The sequence below is a fragment of the Labrus bergylta genome, chromosome 10 (genome assembly GCF_963930695.1).
Source record: "Labrus bergylta chromosome 10, fLabBer1.1, whole genome shotgun sequence".
In the NCBI taxonomy this organism is placed as follows: domain Eukaryota; kingdom Metazoa; phylum Chordata; class Actinopteri; order Labriformes; family Labridae; genus Labrus; species Labrus bergylta.
In genome coordinates this window covers 6,568,654-6,587,989 of record NC_089204.1, presented here as the reverse complement: position 1 = coordinate 6,587,989, position 19,336 = coordinate 6,568,654, and the positions used below count along the sequence as shown (strand labels likewise).

Here is a 19,336-nt window from a genome sequence, read left to right as displayed (position 1 = left end):
TTTGTGAGTTTTTATAAAGCCAGAAATGGAAAATAATACTGCTGCCGAATCAAAAAAAATCATTCACATTACTTTTAAAGGAGCAATATGTAACTCTGACCCCTAGTGTTTGAAATGGGTACTTCAGTCCAAAATCAAAACAATGCAGAGGGCTGTCTCCCCCCGCCCCCTCCTCTCTAGAGTCGATGCTCACACAGGTCACCATGTGGTGGACACTGAAGCTTCAGTGTTTATCCAGCTCTGCATCGGTCTGTAAACCTTTCTGTGTTCTAACCTCTCTCCATTTTTCAAAAGCATCTCCAATATTGATCCTAGTTTGAGCACGTTTCTGCTCGTGGAGCTTATTAGAAACATGCAGAGGCTTTTTAGGTCGGGTACAATCACTTCTATCTGAACCACTTCTCTTGCCCGCTGCAACACCTGTTGGTTTGACCTGATAACTGCTCTCATATCTGGCAACCGAGGGGCATCCAAAATGGCCTTGTGGGGGTGCCTTCAAACCACCTACCTTCTCTGGTCCAAACAAATCCAGAGCATTCAGGACCAGAATCTAAAGTTAGAAGGAGGACATACTGGCTGCTGCATTGTTGTCAGAGAAGCCAGCACTTCAACATAGCATGTTTCCTTAATGTCAGATCATATAGTCATTTTAGCATTTCATCTGCTACTTTAACTTATTTCATATTTTTAGGGTTTTTTTTGGGCTTATTGCTGATCTGAATGATGGGTTGGTCCAATTTAGTTGCTTGTTAGGAGGTTTAAGCCCTGCCTCCTCTCCACCTCTTTGTCTGTCGTTAGGTTGACCAAAAGTTTGATTCATTCAGGATTTCTAACATGATGACCACCATGGATAGACCTTCAGAAACCAATAGGTGACATCACTGAAAGGTGTATGTTTATATGGTCTATGGGTCAGTTGCACAAGTGGGAGGGGCCTACAAGGCCCACACATAAAGCTGCAGCTGGTACAGATATAGAGAGACAGGAAATGTGGGGAGAGAGTGGAGGATGACGTACGACAGCTTCATGATTGTAAGTCAATTCTGCAACCAGTGTGACGAGGACTGATGCGAGGCGCCTGCTCTCCACCGGCTTGTACAAAGGCCGTACTGATCAACAACTGATATGAACAATAAATAATAAGACTCTGTTTAGTAAGACAGGTGTCATAAGTCTTTGGATGAAGACAGTGACCTCAAACAGATGATGAGGTTTTTTGAGTGTTTTTCAGGACTCTCTTTTTTTGTTCTAATGAATTCCACTTTTACTCTCTGATGCTGTTCTGTTGTGTCAGAGTGAACATTAACTCCAGAGGAAGATCATTCCTCAAAGTGCTTAAAATCCACTGATGTAGTTTGGCAACACACAGCAGCACGTCCAGAGCTGGAGAGGACAGATCTTTCTTTTGGAAGGATGTCTGACGGTCTCTTTCAGATGTTGAAATGTGACAAAGTTTAGATCCTGTGATTGTGTGCACATCTGTGTTCACCAGTGAAGTGTTTTGTTTGTTGTGACAGTCAGACGGGCTGCACAGAATGTGATCTCGGCACATCTCCTTAATCCCCGCGCTCTGTTTTCCTTCAGTTGCCGACACTTAAGAGGTTCAAGAAGTTCAAGAGCCGGGCTCTTATTCCCCCACTCATTATTCCTGAGACAAAGGAGAGGAAGACAATCTTATTAACACGCAGCTTTACATGGAGGGCCAGTTGTGTGAGTGTGTGTGTATCCGCTGCTTTAATGTGTGTGTGTGGTGAGCAGCCATTGCGCCTGTGGTCAGGGCACCAAGCCCCCGGTAATCTCTGCCTCTGTCGACCCCCAGCGCGCCCCTAGCTCTCTCCTCATCTCAGCGATCTCTGCAGTCCACCACTGATCTCTGACATATGCCTCATACTGACGCCTTAACACCCACAGCTGGCCTCGACCACAGGCACGGCCACGCAGCCGCTCTCTTCCTGTCAATCAGATTTCCCCCTCACAGACACACACAGCTACACAATGACATTAATGCACATACACACACATGCACTTGTGATCCTTTGCTCTTTAAAAACACTCTTGCAAACTGATGCTCAAACCTGCAAATACACACACACACACACACCACACACACACACACACACACACACACACACACACACACACACACACACACACACACACACACACACACACACACAGATTCTGATTCTGTGATACAACAAGAGTTAAGCCTCACTTCTCCTTTTCTTAGAATGTCATGATTATAGGTGGAAGATGAAGTTAGAGATACATTAATGCACAAAGACAAGCACACACCATCACGTCATTCGGGGGATAGTTCCTGTCCTCACACCTGGGGCGCTGATAACCTACCAGTGAGGTCGCGCCTCATGTACGGAGGCTATAGTCCTCTAAGCAGACAGCCCGGGTTCTAGTCCGACCTGTAGTGGTTCCTTTCCTGCATGTCATTCTCTCTCTCTTTCTCTCTCTCTAAAAAAACAACAACAATGAAAATTTAGATCTTAAAACTTTGCAATAGAAACACAATAATTCCTTTTTTGAAAGTAATGATTTTAAGACCCCCGAGTAGGTCCCAGGGCTGTGCATCTTCACTGGTCTTATGATTCGATTTGTTATGATTATCCTGTCAACGATTCAATTCGACATCACCATGGTTTGCATCCTACATTTCTATATTACTGCACATGGCTACTTTTTCATCAGTGAAGACAAGCAGCTAGATGACTCGTACATTCAAGGGTTCAGTTTGTAGAGCTGCTGATGCTAGGACATGATTCCTTTCTGTTGTTTTCATGTTTTTCGAGCAAAATTTCATTGAATATGAAGAATACCTTACGGTCATTGTGGAGAAATGCAGAAGTGATTTGAGCCAACTTTTGTAACCAAGTAGTAAGCAGAGATGAGAAGCGCTGCTTGAACATAAAAAGCTGTTACTGGACGCAGACCTGAAACTAATCTAAAGTGTTCAACAGAACACTCCTGGACCAGGCGCCTACGAGCCGAGCTGGAAGTTGGGTGACCGTCTGAGCAAAGACGCCACCTCAGATCCGTCATTCAGTCTCTTCTTCCGCAACCTCTAGTGTGGACTTTGAGTGTCCCAATTTGACCGGGACCGTCCTGCTTTCAAGCTTTGTGTCCCGAGTCCCAACAGATATCTATAAAACACTCATATGTCCCGGTTTGTAACAGTCCCTGTCCTGGTTTTAACCAACCAAAATAATACACCGTGCTTGCAAAACTGATTTATCTGTATATGTGTCAATCCATGTAGTTGCCAATGCTGTTGCTGTTTAAACCAATAGAAAAGCAAGGGATTAGAACTGTTATGAGACTGACAACCAACTTCACCGAGCTGCTCAGGAGGAAACCTTGACCTGACACCTTGTGTGACCAGCGGCAGTCACCGATCTGCGGAATGATACAGGAGGGTTTGAAGTCAAATTAAAGTGTCCTTATTTGGAGGTTTGAAATCAGTGTCAACATAAATGTCGGAAAATCTACGATGTACTGTCTCTGCATGTAGAGACGACTTATTTCAACACTTCTAATAAATTACATTTTTATGTATAATCTGTAAATAGAGATTATGGAAGCCTGTTTGTGTCTGCATGCTGTTTTCAACATTTTTGGTTTACCTTCAGCTAAATATTGTAATGAAATCATGATGGGGGGGGGGGAGAGGGACGTCCTAGTCCTCTGCTGTTAATACACGAGTCAAACCCCTTGACTGTGCTATCAGATTCATCACTGGTGATAGATATGATGTGCAACATTGTGTGTTGGGTTGGTTGGGCTTCTCTTGCAGAAAGACGCATAAACCATTGGTATTTGTTTATCTTACTGGTAAGCTGCCTCCTTACATAACATCATTGTTGGAAGGTATTTCACTCGTTCCAGTCATTGGCTGGTACTTAAGGTCCCCTGAGCACATTCAGATCTTGGAAAAACTGCTTTTTCATTCGATTCTTCATATTCCTGGAATGTTATCCAACTCATTTTAAAAGTTAAGACTCTGCCTTCATATGCAGCGCCATAGTAGGCCATAGTAATGAACCACTGTGCATCAATGTGCATTTGTTTTTAACTGTGTAGCTGGCTGTTTTTTTGGAAATGTAATTTTTTTCTTTTGAGCTGATTCTTCTTTCTTTTCAACTTGCTTTTTATTTGTGTCCTTGCTTTTATGCTGTGAGCTCGACGTCACCATAAATGAGGGCAACCTTCAGTTAAATAAAGGTTTTGAATTGACTTGAATTATTCAGCTATCCTGTTTGTTTTTATTTTAAATCAATGTTTAAACAAACAATACTTCAGAGGTCTGTTTTCCTAAAGGTTTGAATTGGATTTAAGACGCGGCGTGTGCTGGCCCAGTTACATCTCTTAAAGGTCAGGAGAACATCTGGTATCAGGCGAGCTGCACAGTCAGACCAAACGTCAACTTCAGTCTGCGGGAGCAACTTAATGAGATCCGGTCAACCTTTAGAAAGCAGAAGCAGAAGCAGCACATTAGAAGAGGAAAATCTGAGTTTCTGGCAGCTTCCGTCAGGAGGTGACGTGACCCCCGCTCCTCAACCGGGGCTGGAGTCAAGGACGGAGAATTAGCAGCTAACACGCTGAGAAAATGTGACCCTGCCGCAGAGTGCTGCAGAGTGATGACGATAGGCAGGAGGATGGAATTTCCAAAGAATGTGAAGTTACACAAAAATACCCATAATCCAATTCTGTTGTGAGACAAATGCTACTTTTAGTCGATGCTAAAGGTCACCAAACAAACAGAGAAACCATTGTGCAGAACGAAAACAGCTCTGTCTTTCTCTCTCTGTTTAACTGCAGCACCTTGAGATCCTGCAGGTCAAACAGAGTTTACAGGTTCAGAGGTGCTGCTCCCTGTTAGTCCAGGTCACACACACACACTAACACAGCCGCACACTGAGGGTGATGACAAGCCTGACCAAGAATGTAACAGGCCAGGAGGGTGTCCAGGTATCCTTTTACCCCCCACCACCCCCCCTCAGGCCGCTGACAGACACATCGGAGCAACATCTCGCTTTGATTAAATGACATTTAAAAGTTTAATCAGCTCCAATGGGCGGCTGTTAGTGAACAACAGGGTCATTGTTTGCGTGGGTAACAGTGCTGGCGGATGTGGACTTGGACCAAGAGTGCTGGAGGTCGAACAGGTGAGCTGGAGTCATTGATGGAAGAGGACACAGCGCCTGTGTTATGAGGTTCGCTGCTTCACAATGTCAACCTCATAAAAGAGCATCAGTCCAATAAAAGAGACGATAAAGCAGCAGCAACAATGTGAGAATAATTTAACACTTATTTCACATCTTTTAATATCTTGGCAGCTCAGGGCTTTTAACAGGTGGATTAAAATGTGAACTTTTGCCCTTATGTCTGCTGAATTATATTTAAAACAGAAGTAAGTTTATTGTTGAGAGTTAGATCAGAAAATACATTCCACTCTGAAACCATGGCTCAGTTTGCCTTAACCAGTAATGCACTCTTGAACATGCAGTTCCTCCAGTGTCCACTAGAGTCTGTCTCCTGCAGCGAGTCAATCCCCATAGAGCTCCATGTTAAAATAAACATGTTTACAGTCTGGTACAAAAAAACAGTTTGGGTCTCTAGAGCTCATTTCTCTCTTCAACTGTACGGGCTGAATGTTTATATAACTCACCTGTTTACATTATATTAAGGCTTAAAGGGATGTAGAATTAGAGGGGCGTGGCCTCTTTGAGTGACAGGTGGGAGCTGCTAGCTGTCTGCTAGGTGTCCCCTTAGCTAATTTAGTCCCTGACCTTTAACCTCTGGGCTATGTTTGTGCTGTTGGAGCCTTTTGGAGATTTGTTCATGTTAGCTTAACTTAACTAAGCATCAGTACAATAGCTTACATGTTTTCATAAATTGTTCCTTGTGAAACTTGTAAAATATGAGAGGTGATTAATGACCTAAAGAAGCGCTGAAGGGCAGATTTAGTACTTTCGGATGGAGCAATGTTAGCTATTTTGACATTTCCAGTCTTTCAGTTGAGCTAAGATAAGCTAGCTGCTTTGCAATTCCAATGTCTATGCTAAGGTAAACTAGGCTTGTAGCTTTGTATTAGAATACCTTGTTTCCCAAACTAATTTCATGGTAGAAAGAAAATTTACCAGAATGTCTGTAACCTCCACGTCCACTTCTTCATGCTAAATTTACAGATTTTATGGTTATGAATTTTTGTCTTATATCCATGGACTGTATAAAACATGGACCGAGTCTCAGTGACATGACACATTGGTATCTGAAGAAACGTTTTGAAGCCCAACAAATGTAACGCTGACTCAAATGAACTAAAATCGAAACAGGCAAAGAGGTGGAGCAGAGGCGAGCCTTAGCTACAACGCATCGACCTGTCAGTCAACTTGGCCACGCCCCTAATTTTTGCAAATTTATAAAAATAACTATGAACCCTAAGCTGTTTATTTCTGTTGTCAAAATGAAAATGTTAATATGGGGTGTTAATGGGACTTCAGGGTCTTTTGCGGGCAGCCTCTAGTGGATGCTCAAGGAACTGCAGTTTTCTTTCCACATTTGCAGTGGCTTAATTTTTCATCCCCGCAGGTTGCTGCTTGTATGTATCCTCTGAGGATTAATGTAGATATTGTGTCATAACCGTAGTCTGATAAATGACTACTGGAAACAATTATTGAGTATTTCTAGTCAACTTGTTAAAAAGTACTCGAGTCATATCAGAAAATAAAGCTTCTGGAACAAGAGATGCTTCTGAGAACATGCTGTATTTTCCCCGTCACCTTTAGGCGACTCTTTTGAAACCTTTCAACATGTGCATTGAACTCTGCTGGAACACATTCGCCCTGCGGGGATGAACTATGTATATGTCTACTGCACCAGTCGCTTTATTTATAAATGAGATTACGGAGCCACATCTGATCCTCATAACCTCCATCACACCCCTCACCCATCCATGACTCCTCCGCCTTGTTTGGACATCACAATGGTGGTTTATGGTTTCCTTCTTGGCACTCTGCAGCCTCACCACCCAGCCTGTGCCCTCCGTGTGCCCCTTCAGGGTTGGCATCGACACTCTCTCACACTCACTCTCTCACACACACACACACACACACACACACACACACACACACACACACACACACACACACACACACACACACACACACACACACACACACACACACACACACACACACACACACACACACACACACACACACACACACACACACACACACACACACACACACACACACACACACACACACACACACACACACACCTCACTCGGTATGATCACCCACTTGAACTGAACTTCTGCGATTCATTCCCTTGCACTGGTTGATATTATGTGGCACAGTCCTGTGTGGGGGTTTGAAGGGGGGTTGGAGGGACTATTATTTTGTGGTCAACAGTCTTATGGCCTGTGGGGAGAAGCTGTTACAGAACCTGGCTGTTCTGCATCGAAGACTGCGAAACCGCTTTCCAGAGTCCAGCAGTGAGAGCAGTCCATGGTGGGGGTGGGATGTGTCTCTTCTGAAGTTATGAGCCCTGATCAGGCAACGTTTTTTTTTTGCAATTTCTTGGATGGGAGGGAGTGAAGTCCTGATGATTTTTTCCACTGTCCTCACTACCCTCTGTAGGGACTTCCAGTCGGTACAGCTTCTCCTTTTGTCCTTGAAGACTTTAAGCCAAGAAGATTTATGTTACCACTCTGTTCAAAGATTACACCAAAGGAATATAACATCTGTATGATGAGTTTAATGTTTGCAGTTAAAGTGTGACAGAAGTGGTGACAGAAAGGATAAATATACTTTTGTTTCTTCATTCACATAAACCTCATGCATTAGTCCGTCCCATCGTTGGGCCACAGCAGTCAAAAAAGTCTGCACACGCCCCAAAGTCACTGCGTCTGAACTGAAGGACACACCAGAGTTTGATGCCAGTTGTCAGCACAAAGTGTTAGCACAGCGGCTGTTAGATCCAGGGAAATGCCTGGCTAGCAGCCTGTTAGCTTGTAACGCTAACCAAGACAAACTGGCGAAAAGCTGTGGACAAAAGCTGCTTCTGTTTCCGCTCCCTTTGTTTCTTATCTTCTTTATTTCCACCAGGAGCATGATGGGAAATAATCTCAACAGGAAGCTCGTTGTCGTCTGTAAGGAGAGAGCTACACAGACGTAGAAAAAGTCTGTAGATGAGAGCCAGATTCAGATATAGGTAGAAGACAGTTAATGTACAGTAATTGTACACTTGATACCTGTACCCCCCTCCCCAACCCCCCCAACCCCCCCTATCATATCCCCCATACAAACTGCTCAGGTAGAAGACACGGCGTAACCAGAGAGCCACACCTGAGTGCTCTGACATCACGATGACGCAGACATGCACACACAATAAGATTTTTGGCATTCATTGATCTTAAGTGTACAGTATAGACTGCATACTGTATATGTATGTGTGTGTGGGGGGGGGGACTCCGGGTCCAGTGAATAGAGCTTCATCTGCCCGTTGTCATTCTGAGAGGCTTTGCAGCGGGCCGCTTCCTCCATTAATCTGTCTCCTTTTACCCGAGCTGTCAAGCCCATGGTATGTGTGTGTGTGTGTGTGTGTGTATATCTTAAAACGTGTGCGCTCGTTGTCAGTGTGAGTGTGTATCTGTGTGAGCACACCATGTAATATTTCACTCCCTCCCCACAGGGATTAGACCATTCATCTCCCGGAGCCCCTGTGTAGGTGTCACACACGGTGCTAATGAGGAGAGGATGGAACCAGGGAGCGACGGCGACGACCAGGGGAAAAGTAAAAATAGATTTACCTCGGACTTCGGCTAGAAAAGAGGCGACAGGGATCGATAATTCCTGCGTGGAAATCAAAGTATTGATTAATGAGGGATTTTCACGTCGGGAGTGATGGAGAGCGTGGGCGACGGAGGAGAGAGTGTGAAGACTGAGGAGGTGGGGATTAGAGCCCTGCAGGGAAGGGAGGGAAAGGGTTAAGAAACGTAGGTTCTTCCCATGACACAAATCAATTTAGAGCAGGCTGAGACATTGATTATAGCTGGCTCATACCTCACATGGTAACAGCAGACATCAAACACACACTGTCAGGCCTGGAAAACCACACAACACGGGCATTTTAAGTGTGTGTTTGAGTGTTTGTGTGTGTGTGTGTGTGTGTGTGTGTGTGTTTGAGTGTTTGTGTGTGTGTGTGTGTGTGTGTGTGTGTTTCTGCAGACCAGATATCGCTCAGCTTCCCCAGTTACTCAAACAAGAGGATGGCTGCTAGGCAACCAAGCCACATCACATCACATCAGCCAAGCAGGGAGAGGGCGAGCGGCGCAGAGAGACAGAGGAGGAGAGAGAGAGAGAGTGCTGGCAGTATTACATAAGCTGGCAGCACAGTGCTACTGCTCACATTAATGTGGTTAGGCACTCGGAAGTGATGTCCATTAGTCACAAGTGACAGGGCAGGTGAAGACTTGGCATCCAGCAGTGATTTTTTTTAAAGCTGTTATTGTTTATAACGGAGAGAAACCAAACATCAAACACACAACGAGCGGACGGGTCGCCGACAAACTTTAATTAAACACATGCATCCATACTGTCACTCCCACACACACGCAGACATAAAAATAATAATGGAGACGTTCTGAATGATGTGTGAACGCCCGTGACAGAAGAGCTCTCATTGGACGATGGAGGATGAGGAGGTTGTTTGTATGCGTGAACATGAAAGCAGCGTCAATCAACAGCATCATCAAAAATACATCAAGGCGCTGAAATAAAGATGAGCTGCTGCTGTGACTGACAGCCTATACATGATCTATGCCTCCACATATAGAGGAACAACAACAACACAATCTGCTTCAGAATGTAACCAGCACATCTCTGACATACAGCAGCACATCCATTCACAAGGCGGCCATCTTCCTCTGATGTCTCCAGTGGATAGAAACTCATCTTCTGTTATGGAAAGGACGCCATTGAGCTGTTTTCCTCTCAAGCCGGGCGTACACTTAACGATCGCATGGAAGTCGTGTCGGAATGTCAGCTCGAAGTGTTCGCCTAAATTGTACTCGACGACCAAAGCTGTGGCGAGTAAAAGCAGGACGGAGCATTTACAATTTTCAAGTGTGTACTACAGTTGTTTTATATGTGCAGCTCAAATAAACACACACCGGCAAAAACTCTCTCTCTCTCTCTCTCTCTCTCTCTCTCAGCATCACCGCTAACTAACTTAGCAGCTAAATATTAAAAAAATATTTCCAGTCAGCTGGAGGTCTGCAGATATGACGCCAAAACTTATTTATATTAAGAGGAAGAAGACAAAATTAAACAGGCATGCCTGCTGTCGCCATGGTGATTTTCGGACGCTTGTCTGTCAGTTTGTGCACGCCCACTATGGAAAAGAAGTCCCCAAGTCTGGGAATCAGCTCGTGGCTTTGCTCTCACTGTGTGAGTGTTTGCAGACGTACGACCAGAATTTGTAAGAATGGCGGAAAATCATGTTACCCGCTCAGGAGCAGGAGATCGGCCCGGGATCGAGGACACTTGTTAGTGTTAGAAAAACATGGTGAAGTGGATTTGGCATAATATGTGACCTTTAAGCTTTCTCAGTGGTTCTCAAATGGTGGGTTGGGACCCAAAAGTTGGTTGCAGGGCCGTTTCCAGCAGGTCACTAATGTGTACCTGGAAAAAATTGTGTCGATAAGTCGGTGAAGCCCTTTAACAAAATGTTTTTTTTTGTTCTGTCATGTTTTGTACAGTCTGTGATCAAACTCCACTCTTTTTTATTTAATAAATCTCATTGGTTGAAGAATATCACAAATTTGGGTCGCAGTTTCTCATTAAAGAGTTGGTGGTCAGTCCACTTGATTTACATTTTCAGGGAAAAAGTAATTCATTATATCAGGGTTTGAGTGTCATCAGAAGAAAATGTGCTTTTATGCTGAATTAATGAGCCATAAAGTGACATGAAACATTCATATTTTCAAAATATATTACTCAACATTTGTAACTTCCACTCCTGTACTCAAGAGGAGATGAACACAATCACAGAAATACATTCAAACATTAAATATACAACTTTTTCATCTGCAGAAATCTGAATCCCTCTGTTGCTTTTTCTCCATGAAGAACATTAAATATCACAATTAAATCAAAATATCATCCAAACAGGAAGTTGTTAGAATATGAAAGGTTCAACACTGAATGCTTACATGAGATATTTTCAGGACAATCAGACTGACTGAATATATTATTTCACCAAAATCAGATTTTGATTTCTTGTTTTTGAGATATTACAGAAATAAAAGAGGTAAAATAAATACCTTAAGAGATAAACTGATTTTGTTTGTGTCTGGATGACGAGATGGAGTCCATCTTTCTTTCTGTTTGTTAAATATAAAGCTGTATGTAGGACATGGTTAGCTTAGCTTAGCATAAAGACTGGAAACAGGGGGAAACTGCTAGCATAGCTGTGGGTAAAGAATACGATTGCAGAGTTCTAAATCTTTTTTGTTTGATTCATAGAAAAAACAACTTGTAGGGGGAGGGGTTTATGAGTGAGCTAAGATAGCTCCTTTAGCGTCCTCATTTATAAACAGAGATAAGCAGACGTGATCTCCTTATCACACAAGAAATAAATTAAAATGTCCCAAATAAAAACATTCTTTATCAGTGAAGAATTATCCATCCACACACTGAGCCGCCCTCACCCAACCCGTCCCTTAAAGCTCTCTGGGGATGATGGCAAAGGGCCGGATGGGGCAGGAGGCCTCCAGCTCCAGGGCGGTCAGGAAGCATTCGGGGGCCTGGATGGAGCCCCGGGACTGCAGGGCCTCGCCCAGGCCGCTCCACGCCTCGTGGGAGGTGCTGTGGACCTGAACCGCATCACGCAGGACCTTCTCCCCGAGGTGCACACGCTCCGTCTTCACCAGGAGGTGGCCCTACATGGACGAAGAGAATTAGAAGAATAAGAAATAATGGAGAAGTGGAAAAAGTTCAGAAAACTCAAAGTAAGAAGTTTCTCTGTTAGCGTTCACACATGCAGCTCAGACTCGGGAGTTTTGTGCACGTGTGCAAACAGCATTTTCTTACATAATCAACAACTGACTCTGCATGGAGGCAAAAAATTACAAAAGAAGTGTACAACCATACATATGTAACAACTCTTGGAAACACTGGTGAGTTTCTTCAGAGAACACGTGATTTAAATACTTTTTTTTTCATGGCGTGTTGGACGATGAGTGCCCAGGGCTCTGCAAGGAAGGGAGCTGGGTATGCATGCAACCGTCACACTCACAGGCGTAATACTGTGCGGTACATGTATACATATATGTGTGTGTGTGACTGTGTGTGTGTGTGTGTGTGTGTGTGTGTGTGTGTGTGTGTATGTGTGAGACTGTGTGGGTGTGTGTGACTGTGTGTGTGTGTGTGTGTGTGTGTGTGTGTATATGTGTGAGACTGTGTGGGTGTGTGTGACTGTGTGTGTGTGTGTGTGTGTGTGTGTGTGTGTGTGTGTGTGTATATATGTGAGACTGTGTGGGTGTGTGTGACTGTGTGTGTGGCAGAAAAGCTGAGTAAGAAATTAAGTTTCCTTTAAACTGTGTTTTGTGTATATAAATAAATAAATCATCACAAAACCAAGAAAAGAGTTCAAGCTGTGAGAAAAAGAGCGACATTAAGTATGATATCTGTTGTCATGATGTTAAAGGTCAGCCGCACTGTGTGTGTGTGTGTGTGTGTGCATGTTTGAATGTGTGTGTCTTCTTGTGGTCGGGGTTCAGCATGTTTGAGAACCAGACAGAAAAGGGCATCACGCAACTGACCAACTCCATGGATTTTAACATACTACACACACACACACACACACACACACACACACACACACACACACACACACACACACACACACACACACACACACACTTAGCTGGCCTGGGGTCAGACAGACAGTCTTGTTATGCTCTCTCTGCTCACAAGCTTCAGATTAATTGGGCTGAAAGTCACATATCTGTCTGTCTGGGGGTCTGATGCAACTTTCAATGAAATCTCACACACACACACACACACACACCCTTCCTCCAATCCGCTTCTCCTCATGGCGACCGTGAGGAAAACAAGAAAAAGACCAAAACTCATGGGTACAGATAAAAACTTGTCACAGGAGGTACACACAGGGTGACAAGTGTGTGTGTGTGTGTGTGTGTGTGTGTGTGTGTGTGTGTGTGTGTGTGTGTGTGTGTGTGTGTGTGTGTGTGTGTGTGTGTGTGTGTGTGTGTATTCTTTTCTGATAGTTTGGCCACCAGTTTCCGTATCCTCTTGTCTGAGCTCTAGTCTCCAGACTCTCAGGCTGGCATTATTCCAATGGTTTGAACATAACGCACGCGCACACACACACACACACACACACACACACACACACACACACACACACACACACACACACACACACACACACACACACACACACACACACACACACACACACACACACACACACACACACACACACACACACACACACACACACACACACACAGACAAATAGACACATTGACACACTCTCTCTTTCTTTCATACACACACACACACACACACACACCTTCCATCTGTCAGATCTGCTGGTAACCATGGTAAAGACGATCATTCGAGGTCAACAGCTTGATCAAATAAACGCTCTGAATAAAATAAAGTCTGATGTAAACACAGGATCTGCTAAACAGAGACACGGCTGAACAGTCGTTTCCTGTAGCAACACTGGCCCCGCCCCTTTCAGCACCTAACACCTAACCGTAGACTGATTTAGAGAGACGGACGACATGACAGCTCCCCAAAAAGTGAAGCCAAAACATACCAAGTCTGTGAAACCTAAAGAGCACCAAAGAACTCTGTCTCTTTAAGGCCTCCCTCCCCAAGTGCCCACCCTCTTCTGATTGGCCAGCTCTCTGGAAGCCTTTTAGGGGGCAGAATGCTGCAGGGCTGCCAGGGAGGGCTGCTCTAGGAGAAGAGAGTCTTTGTAAGAGGTTTCAACGGCTTACGTAGAGGCTTGAAGACGTCTCATGAAATTCTTGGTTTCATATCGGGGAACTATGGCGTGATTTGCAGATCAAGCTGTTTCACGCCCCCTGCAGACTTATCCTGGGATTACTCCAACATTTTTGCCCACGTTTAGTTTGGGCATCCAGCATTGTCACACTTTGTGAGTTTAAAAATGGGGATCAGCAGAATAGGTCAACTTTAAAGTCTTTGCGGCTGACGGGCTGAAGTATGGGTCATAAGCTCTGCCTCCTCCATGGCAACAGAAGTAAAATGGGTCAAACTGTAAAACCAAGGGACGTGTCAAATAGTCTTGAACATGTTTTCTTTTGATTTATGTCCAGGTGTTCATCATTTTCAGAGAAGTTTAGTTTGAATTATTAAAATTCATGACGTCATGACTGACAGCTCTTTTGACAAATGAGGCTCCTGCAGCGCTTTATGCATATATTAGAGGAAGACGACACAAGAATCTTTTCATGCCCTGGACTGAACCCACACGAGGGACCTTTGACCTTTTATCAGCTGCGGTTAGAAGACAGTTACATGGGCGCAGTATGTCAGTGAGGGGGCATTCTGGAGAAGCGCTGTCCATTTTAATATGCAGTCGATGGAAGAAAGGAAGCAGAGGGAGGAAGCAGAATGAGTGGAGTGAGGGAGGGAGTGAAATAATGTGTGTTCAAGAGCGTTCAGAAGCCAGTGAGAGTTTTTGGCTTTACAATAAAAAACCTGGTATCTATTGCTTTTGCTTTTAATTACTCTCAGCCATCTGCCTGCAGTTTCTTACCTCAGCTGATCCCGTCGAGCTGGCAGCACGGGTTTGTTTTTTGTTGTGGAGCACAACTGAGCCGAGTCGAGCGAGTGGGCGGCAGCGTTTTACATCTACATCTTTTAAGTTACATCTAAAGAAAACTTTATAAATACTGCAACCAGTGTAGAACAAGGAATCAAGAACATTTCTACAAGCCGGATTAAAGGGGAGGAAAACACATCCAAGTGAGGTTGATCACAAGATTGATTAGCATTGAAGAAAGGTTTTTGTTCTGATCATTTTCATATTTCAAACTGTGCAAAGACAAAAAGAATAATCCTCTAAAAAGCTCCTAACACAAAGAATTATTAACGGCAATAATATATTAATTGGATAACTTCTTTTCACTCAGAACTCTCTCAGTCTCAAGGGAGCGATAAAATTTTTCTTTATATCATAACTCGTTTTCAAATCTGCACTCCGGATAATATCTCGATCATTTCAGGAGGACTGCTCCGGATGTTCTCCTGACTTGACTGTTCACACATGATCCTCACAGCAGGAGACTATCCCTGTCAGACTGGAGTGGGGGCCCCCTGAGGTAAGATGCAGAAGTAGCGGACGAAGCAACAGAGTCCGCTACACGACGCTACACGACGCTATTATGAGAATATTTGTCTTTATATCACTGCTACGTGTAGATCAACAGAATGACAACATCAACAATAGAGCGGAGAATAGGATATAATCATCACTCCCCCCTCCTATTGGCTCGAGGTGAATTCTCAGGAGAGTATTCTGCTGTGTTCTCACATCAACTCGCTCTGACTTGCTGCGGAGAAAATACTAGGGGTCTGGCAGGAGAAACTCCGGGTGAACTCTGAGTGAAAAATGTGTCTGTTCGCGTTCACACATGCAGCTCCTCCTGTGAAATATCAGGAGTTTATCAGGAGTTTTCTTTAAGTGTGAAAGCAATAACAGTTTGCAAATAAACACTTGGATCCAAATCTTAGTATGAGTTAAAGCTCCAGAAGAAGCTTAAAATGCTTCTAAGGTAGCCTCAGACCTGCATGACTTGAACAATAAAATAATTTATGGATTAGTTCCCAGCACAGAAATGATTGTCTTCGAGACGGACAGCTGAACTCTAAATTTAGGCGTATCGTCTGCTGTTGTTGACAATGCAGCCTGCAGAGCTGAGAACGCCTCTGACACCAAAGAATGACATTATTAATATGTACATTTTGGTAAAAAGTTAGGAAACCCCTTCATGGTCTCAGTCTAGAGGTGGTTAGTCTGCTCTGGATCTTAAAGTAGTTCACTTTAATCCAATATGGCACCGTGAGGGCATGAACACACACACACACACACACACACACACACACACACACACACACACACACACACACACACACACACACACACACACACACACACACACACACACACACACACACACACACACACACACACACACACACACACACACACACACACACACACACACACACACACACACACACACAGTGTAGCCCAGTGACCTGCTGAACTGCCTCTGAACCAGCAGGAGAGTCTCACCTGAACCTTTAATCCCATCAGAGGTTAAGTCCAGTCATGCAGGGCGAGCTGAGGTGAGCTGAGGCTGCTGTTTCTGTTCAGATCTTTGTCTTCCTATTAACCCTTCATGTACTGTGTCTCTTTAATATTTACCTCAAAGACAGATAAAACAACTACAAACAGACAAAAAGCAACTGAAAAATATCTACCAAACAACTTCAGAGAGCAGCATAAAATGTGCACAAAACAACCACAAAGATGCACAAAACAACCACAAAGATGCACAAAACAACCACAAAGATGCACAAAATAAACAAAACAATGTTAAAAAGAGGCAAAACAACCAATTAGAGACACAAAATGTGTCTATTTTTCCTCTGTTTGCAGAATCTAAAGTTTCTCTCCGTGTGATGCTGAAGAGACTATCTCATGTTGAGCATCTCTCCCTTGACACCTGACTGCACCTGGTAAATAGTTTGGCTATATATATATATGAGCGTGAAAAAGACACACCATGTGCAGTGCGTCTGCATTGCAAAGTTAATTCTCACCTCTTGCTCAGAGCAGATCTATAAATATATAGTGTTTTAAAAGTCAACGACAGGTGCACACCCACCTGGGAAAAGACAGCAGGAAGGGAAGAAGGAAATAAGGAGGGAGGAAGGAAAGAGAGGGGTCGATACAGGAGCAACAGAGGAAAGGAAAAGGAAGCAAGGAAGGAAGGGAAGGGAAGGAAGGGAAGGGAGTGAGGAAAAGCTAAACTGGGAACAATGGATGTAGAGAGAGAGAGATGGAAAGAAAAAAAGAGAGAGGTGTAGAAAAAGGAAAAAATAAGTGGGCCCAGATGAGCCATACATAGCAACGGATGAACCAGCCAACTCCCAACCCTCTTTCTCTCTCTCTCTCTCTCTCTCCGTGGTTATCAGAGGTCTCGCTCAATAGAATATATTTCCCTGGTTGCTAGGCAATCCCATAAAGCGGCGAGAACGTGCAAAGTGTTATAAATAATGTATTTGCATTATCTAATCAGCTGACAACCACCCCCATCCAGAGAGAGAGAGAGAGGGAGACAGAGAGAGGGAGACTGAGAGAGGGGGGAGAGAGAGAGAGAGAGAGAGACAGAGAGGGAGAGAGAGAGAGAGAGAGAGGGAGAGAGGGAGGGGATTGAGAGGGAGAGAGAGAGAGGGGGGAGAGAGAGGGGGGGAGAGAGAGAGGGGGGAGAGAGAGAGAGGGGATTGAGAGGGAGAGAGAGAGGGGGGGGAGAGAGAGGGGGGGGAGAGAGAGAGGGGGGAGAGAGAGAGAGAGAGAGGGAGAGAGAGAGAGAGAGAGAGAGGGGGAGAGAGAGAAAGAGGGAGAGAGAGAGAGAGAGAGAGAGAGAGAGAGAGAGAGAGAGAGATGGGGGGCATTTGATAATTGGAACGCGATTAATTCAATGAGCACAAGTCCTCGTCCTTGAGAGTGTGCATGCATATGTGAAGCAGTGTATGAATATGCTTCAGCTGAGGAGGAAGAAGTCTGTGTGTGTGTGTGTGTGTGTGTGTGTGTGTGTGTGTGTGTGTGTGTGTGTGTGTGTGTGTGTGTGTGCGCGCGCACGTGTGTGCGTGTGTGCATGTGTGTGAGTCACAGCAGCAGGGATGAGATGTGGAGGATGTTGGGAGTGGGTCAGATTCATTTCATGCCATTGCCGGAAGCGAGGCTGGGCCGTGTTTGAGTATCAGCAAGCCATGAGAACACACACGTGAATGATACACATACACACACCTTGCCAGAACGAGGTGAACGGCGCGCACACACACACACACACACACACACACACACACACACACACACACACACACACACACACACACACACACACACACACACACACACACACACACACACACACACACACACACACACACACACACACACACACACACACACAGATAGTGGGATGGATTAATAAAATAGATACTTAGAGTTAACCTGAGGACTATTACATCCAAGAAACGAGAGCTGGAATGTGCTAACCATTAGCAAGAACAAGCGTATAGCATAGCAGGGTCCTATACTGGTTTCCTTTACTACCACACCCTCATCGATGCCCAAAATACTCTGAAACCAGCAGCTGACCAGAGCTGTGAGTCACTGTCTGATCTCTCTCTCTCTCCCCCTCACACACACACACACACACACACACACACACACACACACACACACTGGAAAACCACATGGATAACTAATACATCAAGTGTGTTGTGTGGTGAAAAAGGGGAACGACGGTGGCAGTGTTTTGTAACAAGCCACACCTCAGCGGCTTCTGAGCTTCCAGTTATGGTTTCCCCTGACTCACATTTCCCCCTTCCTCTTCTTCTGTGGAGAGAATTACGACTTCACTTCCCTCTGGTTACCCTGAGTGGAGCTAATCAATGACGTCCTCAACCTCGAGAAAGTAGCCTCTGTTCATTTCTTGTTCTGCTCTGGTGAGAGAAAATGAGCTGTATTCCACGAGTTCTTCAGTCACAAATAACGACAGAGGGTGCAGCTGGCGGGTAAACTTGCAATGTGCCAGTTCAACCTGACACAGTCACGTATGACCTCATCTCTCTTTTCTATCCAGCTCATAATTCAGCTAAACTGTACTGCTCCTACCAGATGATATCTGCTTACTGTGCCTGTTTACATCTGGGTAGTAGCACAGGGAGAGAAGGCCCAAAAACCAGAGCTACAGCCAGTTTATGGCTACAGCGCCACCTAGTGGCAGGCAGGCAAAATTTCTGAGAAAATTAACAATTGTACAAATTAAAAAACTATTAAAATACAGTTCAGGGGAGTGTTGTAGCACTCGGAAAGACCAGTCTGGGTCTCAAGACCGGTCTCGAGACCACTATTTGGAGGTCTTGGTCTGAACTTGGAATTGAAAGCATTTTTACTTGGTCTCGGTCTCAAACTGGGCTGACTCCAGATTTTAAATCAACACCGGTCAAAACCA

General features: G+C 44.5%; 1 protein-coding gene across 2 annotated transcripts in view; it reads right to left on the bottom strand.

Moving 5' to 3' along the window:
* Window positions 1-10,999: 10,999 nt before the first annotated feature.
* The window catches only part of ttc7a (tetratricopeptide repeat domain 7A), a 57,029-nt gene continuing 48,692 nt past the window's right edge, over window positions 11,000-19,336 (bottom strand). Inside the window, exon 21 of one of the 2 annotated variants that reach the window (XM_020641297.3) lies at window positions 11,000-11,962. In XM_020641297.3, the coding sequence (XP_020496953.2) occupies window positions 11,744-11,962 (219 nt within the window). In that variant the 3' untranslated portion in view covers window positions 11,000-11,743. The remainder of the gene's footprint in view (window positions 11,963-19,336) is intronic. The other variant, XM_065959184.1, reaches the window with a different exon arrangement.